The sequence below is a fragment of the Bos mutus genome, unplaced genomic scaffold (genome assembly GCF_027580195.1).
Source record: "Bos mutus isolate GX-2022 unplaced genomic scaffold, NWIPB_WYAK_1.1 CTG200, whole genome shotgun sequence".
NCBI lineage: Eukaryota > Metazoa > Chordata > Mammalia > Artiodactyla > Bovidae > Bos > Bos mutus.
This window is the reverse complement of record NW_027219453.1, coordinates 293574-311498: the sequence shown is the minus strand read 5'-3', so window position 1 is coordinate 311498 and position 17925 is coordinate 293574. Positions and strand designations below refer to the sequence as shown.

Sequence of the window (17925 nt, the reverse complement as noted above, 5' to 3'; positions counted from 1 at the left end):
TCTTCAAATAATTAATGAAAGCACCCAATGAAAGAATCAGCTTTAAGTATTGTTTTAAGTATTTAACAAACCTAGGAAACATGATATCAGGTAACTGAATCATAATGAATCATGAATCTTGCCATTTCCCTTCTGGCTCCTTTCTGGGTGAGAAGTCAGGTACCATTGTTAGCAAGGGAAGGATAGCAGAAAATAAAAGACTGCAATTCTGAACACTGGAAGATTCGACTATTACATGAGTCTGTTATTGCTTAGTGATGTCTGACTCTTTGTGACCCCATGGACTGTAGCCCACTAAGCTCCTCTGTCCATGAACTTTTCCAGGCAAGAATACTAGATGGGTAACCATTCTCTTCTTCAGGGGCTCTTCCCCACCCAGGCATTGAACCCAGTCTCCCACATTGCAGGCAGATTCTTTACCATCTGAGCTATAGGGAAGCTATACATGAGTCTGGGTTGTCCAGATACTCACTGGAGGAAATTTTATAATCTGAATGTGACCAGAAATATTAAGGAACTTGTTTTTCATCTAGGAGTAAAGGAAGAACTAGCGTTTTCAATATATTTAAGAGGAAAAGAAAAGTGATCTTAATCATTTTTGATTATACCTTCTTTCTTGGGCTTGGTCAGCATATCACATAATTCTGGAATTTTTTAGAGGGTATTGAGCTCCTGTCTTACATGCCTATCCAGCCTTCAGTGGATAGTGTCTTGGATTGGGTAAGAATCAGTCTGGCAGATTGTTGAGTTATTTTTCAGCTAAAAGAGTATATGCTTTATTCTCAGTAGTCATTAAAGACCTCAAGAGAATAAAACCTTCCTGATGAGTTTTCAGACAAAAAGTCAGCATCACCGCTCTTTCTCTCGGGGCTTAGAATGAGATATAAAAAGGCAAGCATGAATGCCCTTTAGTAGATAGAAGAATATGTTGTTCTGTGGGTGTCTCTCATCTGCCTGTCTTCTGGTGAGTTCTGAACCCAATTAGTGGGGAGACCCGGGTTCAATCTCTAGGTCAGAAAAAAATGCCCTGAAGAAGGAAATGGCTACCTACTCCAGTATTCTTGCCTAAAGAATCCCATAAACAGAGGAGCCTGGTGGGCTACACGTCCATGGGGTTGCAAAGAGTCAGACACGACTGAGCGACTAACACAACAACAAAGGGGTGAGCTAGCTGACTGTCCTGAAATGGCTTAACCTTGCCCCAAGTAAGGGTTAACTGGGAAAGGGATAGGGTGAGAAGAGGGAGAGACTGAGGGGAGGTTATCAGATTGTAGCATCTTAGCTGGGTGAGCAGAGCAGGTGGAAATGCCCCTGGACTTGAGGTTCTTGTCCTGGCACTGCCTCTAACTGATTGTGTAACTCTGGGTGATTCACTGTAGTTCTCCAGATTATCACTTTCCAGAGGCAGTTTCCTTGGGGTTAATATTTGCATGATTCACTAACACTGTTGCAAGTTGAAGAAGGAAAGCAGGACTCAGGGCACAAGAAAGGTTCAGAAAAACAGGAGCAAAGTGGTCACCACCAATTCTATAACTCAGATAACCGCTGAGCCAGCACACATGGTCTAACTTTGCTTTCATCTTATGAATTCTGAGACACAATATGTAAGATCACCAAGGAGATTAAACAGTAAGAAAAATCAGTTAATGGTAAACTTTTGATGAGCCATGAATAGACAAGCATTTCTAACTTGTTATTATCCATCACATAGATAAAAAATTATGGTCTTTATAAGACTCTCTATACAGCTCTCCAATCCCATCAGAACAACAGAGCCATAAAGGATACTACAAAATGTCCACAAAAATTGATATAAAGAAGAAGACACAGAGGTCTAGAGAGAAAAAGAAATTTTTCTGTCTCACACAGCCAGGGCATGCCAGAGCACAGTAAAATCACAGGACTCCTGATGCTCAGCCCAAGAACTGTTACCCTAAACCATTCTGGTTCCTATAAATCTTCAGTTGAAGAAAAGGTTCTGGGTTCCAAGAGCAGAAGAAATAGAGTCCAGCACTGAATACAGGGTGTGTTCGTTTTTGTTTTTGTTTTTTTGTATCACTGTCTCATGTGAATCTGCCTTTTTTTTTTTTTTTTTGAACTTAAATGCATTTTATTTTTATTTTTTTAATTTTATTTTATTTTTAAACTTTACATAATTGTATTAGTTTTGCCAAATATCAAAATGAATCCGCCACAGAATCTGCCTTTTGAAACCCTCTCTCTCTTCAAGGGTATCTAAGAAATCTCCACCCAGAAATATGTACCTCCGTTTTCTTTTCCAATTTCCTCCCCAACACTTCATAATGCTTCAAAGGCATCAGTGCAATATTCAGTTCAATTCAGTCACTCAATCATGTCTGACTCTTTGTGACCCCATGGACTGTAGTATGCCAGGCTTCCCTGTTTATCACCAACTCCCAGAGCTTGCTCAAACTCATGTCCATCGAGTCAGTGATGCCATCCAACCACCTCACCCTCTTTTGCTTCCTCCTGCCTTCAATCTTTCCCAGTATCAGGGTCTTTTCCAATGAGTCAATTCTTCACATCAGGTGACCAAAGTATTGGAGTTTCAGCTTCAATCCTTCCAATGAATATTCACGACTGATTTCCTTTGGGACTGACTGATTTGATCTCCTTGCAGTCAAAGGGACTCTCAAGAGTCTTCTCCAACATCACAGTTCAAAAGCATCAATTCTCCAGTGCTCAGCTTTCTTTATAGTCCACTCCAATATTCTTGGACTTTCCTTGTGGCTCAGCTGCTAAAGAATCTGCCTGCAATGTGGGAGACCTGGGTTCGATTCCTGGCTTGGGAAGATCCCCGGGAGAGGAGGAAGGCTATCCACTCCAGTATCCTGGCCTGGAGAATTCCATGGACTGTATAGTCCATGGGGATGCAAAGAGTCGGTCATGACTGAGCGACTTTCACTTTCACTTTCTCACATCAAAACATGACTACTTGGAAAACCACAGCTTTGACTAGACTGACTTTTGTCTGCCAAGTAATGTCTCTGCTTTTTAATGTACTATCTAGGGTGGTCATAGCTTTTCTTCCAAGGAGCAAGCATATTTTGATTTCATGCCTGCAGTCACCATCAGCAGTGATTTTGCAGCCCAAGAAAATAAAGTCTGTCACTATTTCCCCATCTATTTGCCATGAAGTGATGGGACCAGATGCCATGATCTTTTGTTTTTTGAATGTTGAGTTTTAAGCCAGCTTTTTCACTCTCCTCTTTCACTTTCATCAAGAGGCTCTTTAGTTCCTCTTTGCTTTCTGCCGTAAGGGTGGTGTCATCTGCACATCTGAGGTTATTGATATTTCTCTTGGCAATCTTGATTCCAGCTTGTGCTTCATCCAGCCCGGCATTTCTCACACAAGTGGAATAAGCAGGATGACAAAATACACAAGTACATCAAGGAGTACGTCAAAACTGTATATTGTCACCTTGCTTTTTAACTTATATGCAGAGTACAATATTAGAGTCTTACATATCTTTACTTGAGGTTTTATCAGCTACTTGCATACTCTGTGAGGCAAGCTCACCTTACTGAACCTTCAGTCAGTCAGTTCAGTTGCTCAGTCATGTCCAATTCTTTGAGACCCCATAGACTAGCACATCAAGCTTCCCTGTCCATCATCATCAGTGAGCCTTAGTTTCCACTTCTGCCAAGAATTAATGAGTAAATAGTTGTAAATTTCCTTGCAGAGTATCTGGCACATAGCATATGCTCCATAAATATTGGTTTTTCTCTAACTACATTTTTTTGTCTTTGCCTGCATCTACACCACCCACAAATTCAGTGGCTGCTGGATATAGTAAACAATGGGATCCTGGGATGGTCAGGAAGCCTTTTCCCCATAAACACTAGAGCTAGGATAGCCAGACCCAGAATGGCTTTGTCTCTGCCCTGCACAAAATAAGCCTGTTTTCTTCTCCTTTTCTTTCTTTACATTAGCTCAGTTCTTGAATTTTTTTCTATTACCTTCTAGAAGGCTGCATAAGAAGCAAGAAAATTCTAGTCATAGGACAGAAAAAAGATATGGAGAAGTTTAATCAGTCCCATACCCAAAGGAATCACAGTTCTGAAGGGGAGATGAGCATGCATGGACTGATCCCTAAGACCAGAGGAGGTAACCAATCACATAGAGAAGTGGCCCCTAATTTTCTGGGAACCACAGGAAGGTCTGAGTTCTAGCCTGCCAGAGCAAATTCAGGAGTTTTTCCCAAGGTGTTAATACTGCATTACAAACTATCCTAGCATCTCTGTGACTTTCAGGTACCTAGGGCTCCTTTGTTCCTCCATTCGCATCAGAAAGGACACTGCCATTATTTTCTGGCCTTGTTTTGTTAGAGGCTAGAGAGGAAGGTAAAGGGAAAATAGTAGCAGATATTTCTGGAGTTCCTCCCCCAAAGGAGGATGCCTTAGAAGCCTGAAACATGTCCACCAGGTGAAAAGGCTTCTAACCTTCTTTCTTCACCCATCATGAAATATGAATCTGGAAGAGTTTTGAAAACATGAGAATAAAGACAAATAAAAAAATAATTACTGTTACAGAGAAGTAGTTGTGGGTTAGTCTCTAGGAATTGGATAAGTAATACATAAATGCTACTGTAAGAAAAATTGTGAGTAAATGCAATGCATGAGAGTAAAAAGAGAGTCTAGGTGGATTAGGGGATGAACATCAGTGAGTAAGAAGGAGTATATGAGCAGGTAGGTCAAAGCATTTGTTGTATGAGTACACAAATCTACATATACACCTGAATGTTATTCAGGTATTAATACTGTATGTATGTCAACATGGACTGAAGGAATGAGCCTGAGAGGGTATGTGCATTAAAAATTATAAAGATCAAGAGGGAGTATTAAGTATATATTAGTATAATAAGAGTAAGTTGGTGAGAGAAAGAGAGGTGTGAATGTTTTATAAAGAGTATGAATGGGATCCACGATGAGACTGTTTTGAAAGTACAGGAATGTGTCTATGAGAATAAGCATATTTTGAGAGTATATATGACTAAGGGTGTGGAAAATTTCTGTTTGGAACAATCCTTTCCCAAAGACTGAATGGCACTGTACCTGTAGCAGATTTAGGGAAGAATTCATTATATTTCCAAAAACCAGAACTGCTTGGTGCCTTTGCACAAATAAACGGTTTCTTTGTTTATTTTTTGCAGCAATTCTGCCTCCTGTAAAGAGGCAATCATTTTCATCCAGGTCCCACTGCCTTTTCCCCCCTCTCAGCAAACACACATTATAGTTCAAAGTAGCTCTGGGGAATGCTTTCATTACTCAGTGACATGTCTGAATTAAACAGCATTTTCAAGGGACAATGTAAATACTTCAAAAAAGCTAGTGATAACTTAAACGCTCACTGTTCTTTTATAATAACTATCTATGAATTCTAGTTAACATAATTTCATTCATTGATTCTTTTAAAGCACACGAAAATTGTGGATAAAACTATATAGGTTTGATATAAACATAGCAAACTAACTGATATATTTAAACATTTGTCAATATCTTCCTTATTCCATAAAACTGAGAGAAACAGTAGCCCAGCCTATGACTTGATGATCATGAACTATGAAGAAAAGAAGTTTGCCTGTATTTTTCCAACGCAAGTGATTTCATGAATGCATCAGTTTAAACTGTGTAGACACCATCTGCTCTGTCTTTTATTCTCTGGTTCCTCCTCTTCCAGTAAGTGCAGCTCTCAGAAATCACTAAATCAGAAGGTCTGACCCTGAAAAGCTCTCTGGTTTCCTCCTGCCATGGGGTTGTTCAATATCACTCACCCTGCCTTTTTCCTTCTGACTGGTATCCCTGGCCTGGAGAGCTCTCAATTCTGGCTAGCAGGACCCCTCTGTGTGATGTATGCTGTGGCTCTTGGGGGCAACACAGTGATCCTGCAAGCTGTGAGAGTGGAGCCCAGCCTGCATCAGCCCATGTACTACTTCCTGTCCATGCTGTCTTTCAGCGACATGGCCATGTCCATGGCCACACTGCCTACCGTTCTCAGAACCTTCTGTCTCAATGCCCGCACCATTGATTTTGATGCCTGCCTAATCCAGATGTTCCTCATTCATTCCTTCTCCATGATGGAGTCAGGCATTCTGCTGGCCATGAGCTTTGACCGCTATGTGGCCATTTGTGATCCCTTGCGCTATGCCACTGTGCTCACTAACGAAGTCATCGCTGGAATGGGTTTAGCAGTGACTGCTCGGAGTTTTATCATCCTCTTTCCTCTTCCCTTTCTTTTCAAGAGGCTGCCTATCTGCCGGACCAATGTCCTTTCCCACTCCTACTGCCTCCACCCAGACATGATGAAGCTGGCCTGTGCTGATATCACTATCAACAGCATCTATGGATTCTTTGTTCTTATTTCCACGTTTGGCATGGACTTGTTATTTATCTTCCTCTCCTATGTGCTCATTCTGCACTCAGTCATGGCCATTGCCTCCCGTGAGGAACGCCTCAAAGCTCTCAACACATGTGTGTCACATATCTTGGCTGTACTTGCATTTTATGTACCAATGATTGGAGTCTCCACAGTGCACCACTTTGGGAAGCATGTCCCACGCTACATACATGTCCTTTTGTCCAACATCTACCTCTTTGTGCCTCCCGTGCTCAACCCTCTCATTTATAGTGCCAAGACAAAGGAGATCCGCCAAGCCATCGTTCGCATGTTTCACCGCATCAAAACGTGACTTCGACATTTGGTTTTAAAATCTAATGCTTATTGTAGTCATAGACTGTCATTCATGGTGTCATCAACATTATCATCAAGAATATGATAGATGTGTGTACTGGAGGGAAGTATAAGATCAGGAATGGAGCAGCAAATCTTATAAAACAAAACAAATGAATAGTACAACTGGCAAACATTAATGGTGTCCATAGAAATATAAATATTAGAGGCAATTGAATGATTAGACAAAAGTTTACAAAGAGGATTGATCTAAGCTAGAAATCATTTTCTATAATGACACGTATTACTAATATAATTCCTAATTAATACATGGAGTCCTAAAAAGTGCAAGCTTTTTGTTCTAAATTATTTTTGTTGAAATTCATTTAATCTTTGTAACAATCTTATGAGATATATAAAATTAAGTAAATTGTTCAGAGTAACACAGATAATATGGGATCCAAATGAGCTTCAAAACGTTTGTCTCCAGTATTTGTATTCAACCATACAACTACTTTTCACAGCTATTTGTAAGGCCTCCTCACAGCCATTTTGCTTTTTTTTTTTTTTTTTTCTTTTTGTTGGGGATAGTCTTTCTCCCTGTCTCCTGTACAGTGTCATGAACCTTCATCCATAGTTCATCAGGCACTCTATCAGATCTAGTCCCTTAAATCTATTTCTCACTTCCACTGTATAGTCATAAGGGATTTGATTTAGATCATACCTGAATGGTCTAGTGGTTTTCCCCACTTTCTTTAATTTAAGTATGAATTTAGCAATAAGGAGTTCATAATCTGAGCCACAGTCCACTCCCAGTCTTGTTTTTGCTGACTGTATAGAGCTTCTCCATCTTTGGCTGCAAAGAATATAATCAATCTGATTTTGGTGTTGACCATCTGGTAATGTCCATGTGTAGAGTCTTCTCTTGTGTTGTTGGAAGAGGATGTTTGCTATGACCAGTGCGTTCTCTTGGCAAAACTCTATTAGCCTTTGCCCTGCTTCATTCCATATTCAAAGTCCAAATTTGCCTGTTACTCCAGGTGTTTCTTGACTTCCTACTTTTGCATTCCAGTCTCCTGTAATGAAAAGGACATCTTTTTTGGGTGTTAGTTCTAGCAGTTCTTGTAGGTTCATAGAACCGTTCAACTTCAGCTTCTTCAGCGTTACTGGTTGGGGCATAGACTTAGATTACTGTGATATTGAATGGTTTGCCTTGGAAATGAACAGAGACCATTCTGTCGTTTTTGAGATTGCATCCAAGTACTGCATTTAGGACTCTTTTGTTGACTATGATGGCTACTCCATTTCTTCTAAGGGATTCCTGCCCACAGTAGTAGATATAATTGTCATCTGAGTTAAATTCACCCATTCCAGTCCATCTTAATTCTCTGATTCCTAGAATGTCGACGTTCACTCTTGCCATCTCCTGTTTGACCACTTCCAATTTGCCTTGATTCATGGACCTAACATTCCAGGTACCTATGCAATATAGCTCTTTACAGCATCAGACCTTGCTTCTATCACCAGTCCCATCCACAACTGGGTGTTGTTTTTGCTTTGGCTCCATCCCTTCATTTTTTCTGGAGTTATTTCTGCACTGATCTCCAGTAGCATATTTGGCACCTAGTGACCTGGGGAGTTCATCTCTCAATGTCCTATCTTTTTGCCTTTTCATACTGTTCATGGGGTTCTCAAGGCAAGAATACTGAATGCCATTCCCTTCTCCAGTGGACCACATTCTGTCAGACCTCTGTACCATGATCCGCCCATCTTGGGTGGCCCCACATGGCATGGCTTAGTTTCATTAAGTTAGACAAGGCTGTAGTCCATGTGTTCAGACTGGCTAGTTGTCTGTGATTGTGGTTTCAGTCTGTCTGCCCTCTGATGCCCTCTCTCAGTGCTTACCATCTTATTTGGGTTTCTTTTACCTTGGACATGAGGTATCTCTTCACAGCTGCTCCAGCAAAGCGCAGCCGCCGCTCCTTACTTTGGATCTGGGGTAGCTCCTCTCGGCCACACTCATGCTTCGTCGCAGCCACAGCACTTGTTTGCCGTCGCAGCCGCAGTGCTCATGTGCTGTCATCACAGCTGCAAATAGCTGTGAAAAGAAGAGAAGCGAAAAGCAAAAGGGAAAAGGAAAGATAACCTATTTGAATGCAAAGTTTCAAAGAATAGCAAGGAGAGATAAGAAAGCCTTCCTCAGCAATCAATGCAAAGAAATAGAGGAAAACAGTAGAATGGGAGAGACTAGAGATCTCTTCAAGAAAATTAGAGATACCAAAGGAACATTTCATGCAAAGATGGGCTAAATAAAGGAAAGAAATGGTATGGACCTAACAGAAGCAGAAGATATTAATAAGAGGTGGCAAGAATACACAGAAGAACTGTACAAAAAAGATCTTCATGACCCAGATAATCACGAGGGTGTGATCACTCCTGCTCACCTACAGCCGGACATCCTGGAATGTGAAGTCAAGTGGTCCTCAGGAAGCATCACTGTAAACAAAGCTAGTGGAGGTGATGGAATTCCAGTTGAGCTATTTCAAATTCTAAAAGATGATTCTGTGAAAGTGCTGCACTGAATATGTCAGCAAATTTGGAAAACTCAGCAGTGGCCACAGGACTGGAAAAGGTCAGTTTTCATTCCAATCCCAAAGAAAGGCAATGCCAAAGAATGCTCAAACTAGGGCACAATTGCACTCATCTCACACGCTAGTAAAGTAATGCTCAAAATTCTCCAAGCCAGGCTTCAGCAGTATGTGAACTGTGAACTTCCAGATGTTCAAGCTGGTTTTAGAAAAGGCAGAGGAACCAGAGATCAAACTGCCAATATCCGCTGGATCATGGGAAAAGCAAGAGAGTTCCAGAAAAACATCTATTTCTGTTTTATTGACTATGCCAAAGCCTTTGACTGTGTGGATCACAATAGACTGTGGAAAATTCTGAAAAAAATGGGAATACCAGACCACCTGACCTGCCTCTTGAGAAACCTATATGCAGGTCAGGAAGCAACAGTTAGAACTGGACATGGAACAACAGACTGGTTCCAAATCGGAAAAGGAGTACATCAAGGCTGTAGATTGTCACCCTGCTTATTAAACTTATATGCAGAGTACATCATGAGAAACGCTGGGCTGCAGAAAGCACAAGCTGGAATCAAGATTGCCAGCAGAAATATCAATAACCTCAGCTATGCAGATGACACCACCCTTATGGCAGAAAGTGAAGAACTAAAGAGCTTCTTGAAAGTGAAAGAGGAGAGTGAAAAAGTTGGCTTAAACCTCAACATTCAGAAATCTAAGATCACGGCATCCAGTCCCATCACTTCATGGGAAATAGATGGGGAAACAGTGGAAACAGTGGCTGACTTTATTTTTCTGGGCTCCAAAATCACTGTGGATTGTGATTGCAGCCATGAAATTAAAAGAGGCTTGCTCCTTGGAAGGAAAGTTATGATCGACCTAGACAGCATATTGAAAAGCAGAGACAGTACTTCGCCAACAAAGGCCTGTCTAGTCAAGGCTATGGTTTTTCCAGTGGTCATGTATGGATGTGAGAGTTGGATTATAAAGAAAGCTGAGCACTGAAGAATTGATATTTTTGAACTGTGGTTTTAGAGAAGACTCTTGAGAATCTCTTGGACTGCAAGGAGATCCAACCAGTCCATCCTAAAGGAGATCAGTCCTGGGTGTTCATTGGAGGGACTGATGTTGAAGCTGAAACTCCAATACTTTGGCCACCTGATGCGAAGAGCTGACTCATTTGAAAAGACCCTGATGCTGGGAAAGATTGAGGGCAGGAGGACAAGGGGATGACAGAGGATGAGATCGTTCAATGGCATCACTGACTCAATGGACTTGGGTTCGAGATCGTTCGATGGCATCACTGACTCAATGGACTTGGGTTCGGGTGGACTCCAGGAGTTGGTGATGGACAGGGATGCCTGGCGTACTGCAGTTCATGGGATCACAAAGAGTTGGACACAACTGAGCGACTGAAGTGAACTGAACTGATACAAATACTGCCTAATTGGCATCACTATTCACATTGCAACTTTCATCACCATTATCATCCTCAAATAATCATGAATTGTTTTAACTTTAAAAAATGAGCTTTGATTTATTTTCAGAACTTGCCATAAGATGTATGTGTATGACGCAGGAAAAATGATAAAGATTGACTTCAAAAAGAAACCCCAGATTCCTCTCTGCTTATTTTATGTGTCTACCATTCAATCACACCCCCCCACCCCAACAAGGAAAGTAATGTTTAATATCTGAGCCATAATTTTTTTTAGAAAATTTTACTAAGTGTATAATTTTTATTTCTATTACCTTCTTGGATTTTTTTAATTGAAATATATTTGATTTACCATATTATTTAAGTTTCAGTCATACAGCATAGTGATTCACAATTTTTTAAAGGTTATATATTTCTTCCACATAATGACATCAGAAATTATTTCTTTTAGAATTTCTAGCTCCAAAATTCCTAGCATAGGCAGAGTAGAGTTTTTATAATTTATATACTAGAAAATATTTTTGGAACTTCTCTCATATAGTTTTTTTAACCTATTGTTTCCTTGATACAAGGGAGATAAGATATAATATAAATTTTGTTAGCCTCATTTTAGTGCTTATAGACTAAGTTAGACATAGACCTATACCATATTTAAGGGGATGCCCGACAGAGACTAATCTACTCACCAAGGAAACTGGGCTAGAGACCTTAAAGCAGTATTCCATACAGTTATTAGAGCTTTTTTTTTTCCCTTTCTGTACAGTCTTGAGAGATGAAGTGAGGTTCCAGAGACAGAAAAATATTTCTGAATTGAGAGAATGTAATAAAATCCAAGTCTCCAAAAATATCCATAAGTACAACAAAAGACTCATAATATCTGTGCCCCTTTCCACTAAATAAATTGTTTTAGGGGCATGATTGAATAATATAGCATAGTATGTTTTAAAATGGAAAATAATTTTTTTGGAAAATAAAATGGTAGTGATTGGTTCAGAGTCAGATTATGGTCATCAGTCAACTTAAATTATGACCTTTCTGATTTGTAAAGGAAGTTCTTTATTTCAACATCAAATAATAATTATAATGGTAATCCACAATGCCTTGAGAGTTTAGTTTTAAATAGCTGTGATGTGCTGTACTTGGTCATGTCCGACTCTTTGTGACCCCATGGACTGTAGCCCACCAAGCTCCTCTGTCCATGGGGATTCTCCAGGCAAGAATACTGGAGTGGGTTGTCATGCCCTCCTCCAGGGAATCTTCCCAACCCAGGGATAGAACCCAGGGCTCCAGCATTACAGGCAGTTTCTTTACCATCTGAGCCACAGGAAGCCCAAGAATACTGGAGTGGGCAGTCTATCTCTTCTTCAGAAGATCTTCCAAACCCAGGAATCAAACCAAGGCCTCCTGCATTGCAGGCAGATTCTTTACCAGCTGAGCTGCCAGGGAAGCCCTTTAAGTCTATATATAGATACAAAAAGATGGTTTAGAGAAACTGCTAGATGTGAAAATGCAGTAAACACTCCCTTAGTCTCACCCCAGGCAGAGAGATGAAGACATCCTTTAACCACACACCTAACTTTGAAACCCACTGGTGGACCAAGGGAAATGACAAGAAACAGGGAATGCAAACCTCCTGAAAGAGCCTGGGGCTCCTCTCCTCTTTATTTCCCCCTCTGTGCTTCATCAGCAATGAGAAATGCTCTTTTCTTCAGCTGTTGTTGTTCGGTCACTAAGTCATGTCTGACTCTCTGCTACCCCATGGACTGCAGCATGCGAGACTTCCCTATCCTTCACCATATACTGGAATTTTCTCAGACTCATGCCCCTTGAGCGATGCCATCCAACCATCTCATTCTCTGTCATCTCCTTCTCCTCCTGCCTTCAGTCTTTCCCAGCATCAGGATCTTTTCCAGTGAGTTGGCTCTTCTCATCAGATGGCCACAGTATTGGAGCTTCAGCTTCAGCATCAGTCTTTTCAATGAATATTCAAGATTGATTTCCTTTAGGATTGACTGCTTTGATCTCCTTGCAGTTAAAGGGACTCTCAAGAGTCTTCTTCAACACCACAGTTTGAAAGCATCAGGTGTCTCTGCTTTTTAATATGCTGTCTAGCTTTGTCATAGCTTTTCTTCCAAGAAGCGAGCATCCATCTTTTATTTTCATGGCTGCAGTCATTGTCCTCAGAGATTTTAGAGTCCAAGAAAAGAAAGTCTGTCATTGCTTCCATTTTTCCCTTCTATTTGCCATGATCTTAGTTTTTTGAATGCTGAGTTTTAAGCCAGCTTTTGCAGTCTCCTCCTTCACCCTCATCAAGAAGCTCTTTAGCTCCTCTTCATTTTCTGCCATTAGAGCAATATCATCTGCATATCTGAGATTGTTGATATTTCTTCTGGAAATCTTGATTCTAGCTTGTGTTTCATCCAGCCTGGCACTTCACATGATGTACTCTGCAAATAAGTTAAATAAGCATGGTAACAATATACAGCCTTGATATACTCCTTTCCCAATTTTAAACCAATCCATTGTTCTGACTGTTGCTTCTTGACCTGCCTACAGGTTTTTCAGAAGGCATGTAAGGTGGTCTGGTATTCCCATCTATTTAAGAATGTTCCACATTTTTTGTGATCCACACAATCAAAGGCTAGTCAATGAAGTAGAAGTAAATGTTTGTTTTGTTTTGTTTTTTTTCTGGAATTCTCTTGCTTTTTCTATGATCCAACAGATGTTGGCAATTTGATCTCTAGTTCCTCTGCCTTTTCTAACTGTAGCTTGTACATCTGAAGTTCTTGGTTGACGTACTGCTGAAGCATATCTTGAAGGATTTTGTATGGTAGTTTGAACATTCTTTGGCATTGCCCTTCTTTGGGACTGGAATGCAAACTGACCTTTTCCAGTCCTGAGGCCACTTCTGAGTTTTATAAATTTGCTGGCATATTGAGTATAGCACTTTACCAGCATCATCTTTTAGAACTTGAAATAGCTCAGCTAGACTCTTGTTTGCAGGGAATAAGGAAAAATGAATTTTTAGGCTTCATCTCCTCTTATGAAGATGGTGCCACAAGAAAGAATAGCATATGACCACAACCTCAGCTTCCATCCTGAGAAGATCTACAATAAGCCCTGCTATTTGCTCTTATGTAGAAATTCCCTTTCATCTCTTTTTTTTAAACAAGATTTTCTTTTAATTCAGCTATTTTTTTGCTATAGAAAATACTTGGATTCCAGCCAAATAGAAAAGAGAAAATAAATTCTTATGCTCTTTATTTGGGGCCTGTTAGGTCTGCCTCTAAGAAAATTAAATACTGAATATGATGCAGCTAAGCTGGTGAGGTGCTATTTTGAAGTCTGTGGAAAAATTTTCTGAGTAATAAAGGTCATATTTTTGTATTGCCTTGTCATGGGTACTTATCTCTTCCTCCAGGGCCAGGGCTGGGTTGTTTACATAGAGAGAAAAAGAGAGAAAAGACAAGAACAAGAGTTATAGTAGGATAAGATCCTTGATCTCTGTGCTTCATATAGTCTCATACAAAGTGAGCTTGACTAGAACTGCATACAGAACTGAAAAAAAAAAAATCTACATTGCATGAGTTGGTATGGAATTAATGTCTTTGTGAGCCTAGGAACAGGAGAATGCTCCTTTTCTCCTAGGAACAGGAGAACTTTCAGAAAGCAGAGTGTGGTGAAAAGAGAGCCATAGATGGGGCCCTGGGCATGATTCACCATCAGTCTCACCTCCTGGGTACTGCACAGAGGTCCTGCCTAATCTCTTCAAGGCCGTCTCCACTCCTGCTCTGCTAGGAAGAGACAGCTGTGTAGCACAATTACACTTCAGTTAGATGAGACATGCTCTCCTCCCAGAAGCTGTTTTACAAATAAACAGGATCAAGGGTTCAGAGGGTCTGTCTTCCTAGTAATAGAAGTTTCTATAAGGACATTTCCCCAACAGGAGACTATCTAATATTTCATTATAAACTGAATATATTTTCTACTTATGCTGATGCAATGTGGGCTCAGGATTCATTATTGTTGTGTTTAATTTTTCAGTAAGAAAGGATCTATTTGGAGGTGGTTGTCCACTTAAACACAGGCATTCAGATGTCCTCCAGACAGCTGAGTCAACTATGTGCTCCTAAAACCTTTCAGGTTTCATAGAAACAGCAAACAGCTTATAGAGTCAGCAATTATTTTGTGAATTATCGTCTCCCTGACCTCAAGCAGTTAATCAGAAGTCACTGCCAAGGGATTGCCCTCTGCAGGAAAAGTGGAGGAGTGCTAAACAGGTAGTAACTCTATATAAATGTCAGAAAATAAGGTTTGATTCCATGGATTTCTTATTCTAGAATTGGGTATATGTGGTTTGTGTTCATATTTATAATATAAAATATTTTCCTTTTTCTCTTCTATTTCCCATGGAAAACATGCTTATCACATATAGGTAATAAAATAGAAGTAAATTATCCATTAAATTATTGATTTAATTAATATGTTTGTTTTGAACATAAATAACTCATGAATCAAGTGAATTATCTAAACATTTCATAGTTCACTGAATTTTAAAAGCCTCCAACATCTTCAAGTGAAAAGTATGACTGCCAGCCAAAACTTTCTATAAATTTCTGGAGTCATGTATCTATCACCCAAATCACTGATGTGTAGTAGACTCTATTAACAATTTAGATGACAAACAAATCTCAACTAATAGAAATGCCAAAGAAAAAAAGAAGTGTTTATTAAAAATTTTGATCTTTCAGCATTTACTGTCAGTCACATTGCTCAGGAGAATTTCTCCCTAAAGTGATTCTCAGCTTCCATTCCTTCTAGCAGAGATATTTAGTCACTGTCCTTTGCTCAATGTCAAGTCTAATAAAATTGTGGTGATTTGGGGGGAAATGAAATTAATTCTGGTGGCAAGCTATATTTCTTACAAGTTTTGCCTTTTTGCTCATACCAAACATAATAGCTCATTCATTTATTCATCCAGTCTACAATAATTATTGAAACCTACAATGTGGTGAGCATGGTGTTAGTTTTGAGGGCTTGGGGATTACATGATTTACTCATACAGTTTGTGTGAGAAACCTACCCAGAGAGAGGGGAAGGGTGATGTCAAAGTCTCCTGGGATGTGTTTACTAACTGCTGCTGCTGCTAAGTCGCCTCAGTCGTGTCTGACACTGTGCGACCCCATAGACGGCAGCCCACCAGGCTTCCCGTCCCTGCAGTTCTCCAGGCAAGAACACTGGAGTGGGCTGCCGTTTCCTTCTCCAATGCATGAAAGTGAAAAGTGAAAGAGAAGCCGCTCAGTCGTGTCAGACTCTAGCGACCCCATGGCCTGCAGCCTACCAGGCTCCTCCGTCCGTGGGATTTTCTAGGCAAAAGTACTGGAGTGGGGTCCCATTGTCTTCTCCATGTTTACTAACTACATATCCCTTTTCAAATACCCTCTTACAAAGCTTCACCATGTTTGAATGGTTGCAGTGTGAAGGAGAAGTGTTACTGGTGGAAATGTGGTCAGTGTTCATTAAACTGTGCCAAGGCTATGTATGTGACTAAGGCAAATATCCCATATTATTAACTGGGAGAGGCAAACCTCCAGGGTGACAGTCTGTGTTTACATGAAAGACAGATTCTAGGCAGCAATGGATTAGAGTCAAGTTTAATTATTAGTTTTTACAATCAAACCTGTCCAATGTCTCTGAGTTAAATTCTTTTGTAAATATTAAACAGATTAGAATTGATAGAGTGCTAAGTGACTTTTTATGTATTTGATATGAAATTGTGTGGGAAAAAATCTATTGTATATATTAACACAAAATTTGAGAGTCAGCAATTTTATAAACAAAATTTGACTAAATATAGAAGAGACAAATAAATAAACCTGAAACTCAAAGACATTCCTGTTAAACAATTATCTTCAAATATTGGAAATATTGCTCATGTCAATTACTCAGGTAGATATAGAGATTAATGGCTACATTTAATAGGAAATACCATTCAACATTTGGAAACTCAATAACTGCAAGAATATTTTTACAAGTATTGTACAAAAAAAAACAGATTTTGTTTAGTGGAAAAAAGATTTTTATGACACAACTTAGGTATAAACTGGACAATTGGTTAATTTTAAACTCATTCTAACAGGTTTTCATCATAATTTCTTAAAGAACCCTTTTAACATTTAGTTTACACAAAAATACTATAAACAGGTTCAGAATTTATAATTTATTTAGATAGCAAAGAGATGGGAATATCAGACCACCTGACCTGCCTCCTGAGTAACCTGTATACAGATCAAGAAGCAACAGCTAGAACTGGACATGGAACAACAGACTGGTTCCAAATCGGGAAGGAGTACGCCAAGTTTGTACATTGTCACCTTGCTTATTTAACTTATATGCATAGTACATCCATGCAGGGCTGGATAAAGCACAAGCTGGAATGAAGATTGCCAAGAGAAATATCAGTAACCTCAGATATGCAGATGACACCACCCTTATGGCAGGAAGCAAAGAACTACAGAGCCTCAGATGAAAGTGAAAGAGGAGAGTGAAAAAGTTGTTATAAAACTTAACATTCAGGAAACTAAGATCATGGCATCTGGTCCCATCACTTCATGGCAAATAGATGGGGAAACAATGGAAACAGTGGCAGGCTTCATTTTGGGGATGCTCCAAAATCACTGCAGATGGTGACTGCAGCCATGAAATTAAAAGGCGTTTGCTCCTTGGAAGAAAAGCTATGATCAACCTAGACAGCATATTAAAAAGCAGAAACATTAATTTGCCAACAAATGTCCATCTAGTCAAAGCCACGATTTTTCCAGTAGTCATGTATGGATATGAGAGTTGGACTGTGAAGAAAGCTGAGCCCTGAAGATTTGATGCTTTTTAACTGTGGTGTTGGAGAAGACTCTTGAGAGTCCCTTAGACTGCAAGGAGGTCAAAGCAGTCAATCCTAAAGGAAACCAGTCCTGAATATTCATTGGAAAGAACTGATGCTGAAGCTGAAACTCCAATACTTTGGCCACCTGATGCAAAGAACTGACTCCTTGGAAAAGATCCTGATGCTGGGAAAGATTGAAGGAGAAGGTAACGACAGAGGATGAGATAGTTGGATGGCATCAGGACTCAATGGACTTGAGTTTGAGCAAGCTCCAGGAGTTGGTGATGGACAGGGAAGCCTGGTGTGCTACAGTCCATGGGGTCACAAAGAGTCA

The 17925-nt window shown here is 39.9% G+C and overlaps 1 protein-coding gene across 1 annotated transcript; it reads left to right on the top strand.

The window, feature by feature from the left end:
- The first annotated feature begins 5771 nt into the window (after nucleotides 1-5771).
- On the top strand, nucleotides 5772-6710 carry LOC102270526 (olfactory receptor 51I2). The gene has a single exon (XM_005906870.2). It carries the CDS (start codon nucleotides 5772-5774, stop codon nucleotides 6708-6710), a length of 939 nt encoding a protein of 312 aa, XP_005906932.2.
- The last annotated feature ends 11215 nt before the right edge of the window (nucleotides 6711-17925 follow it).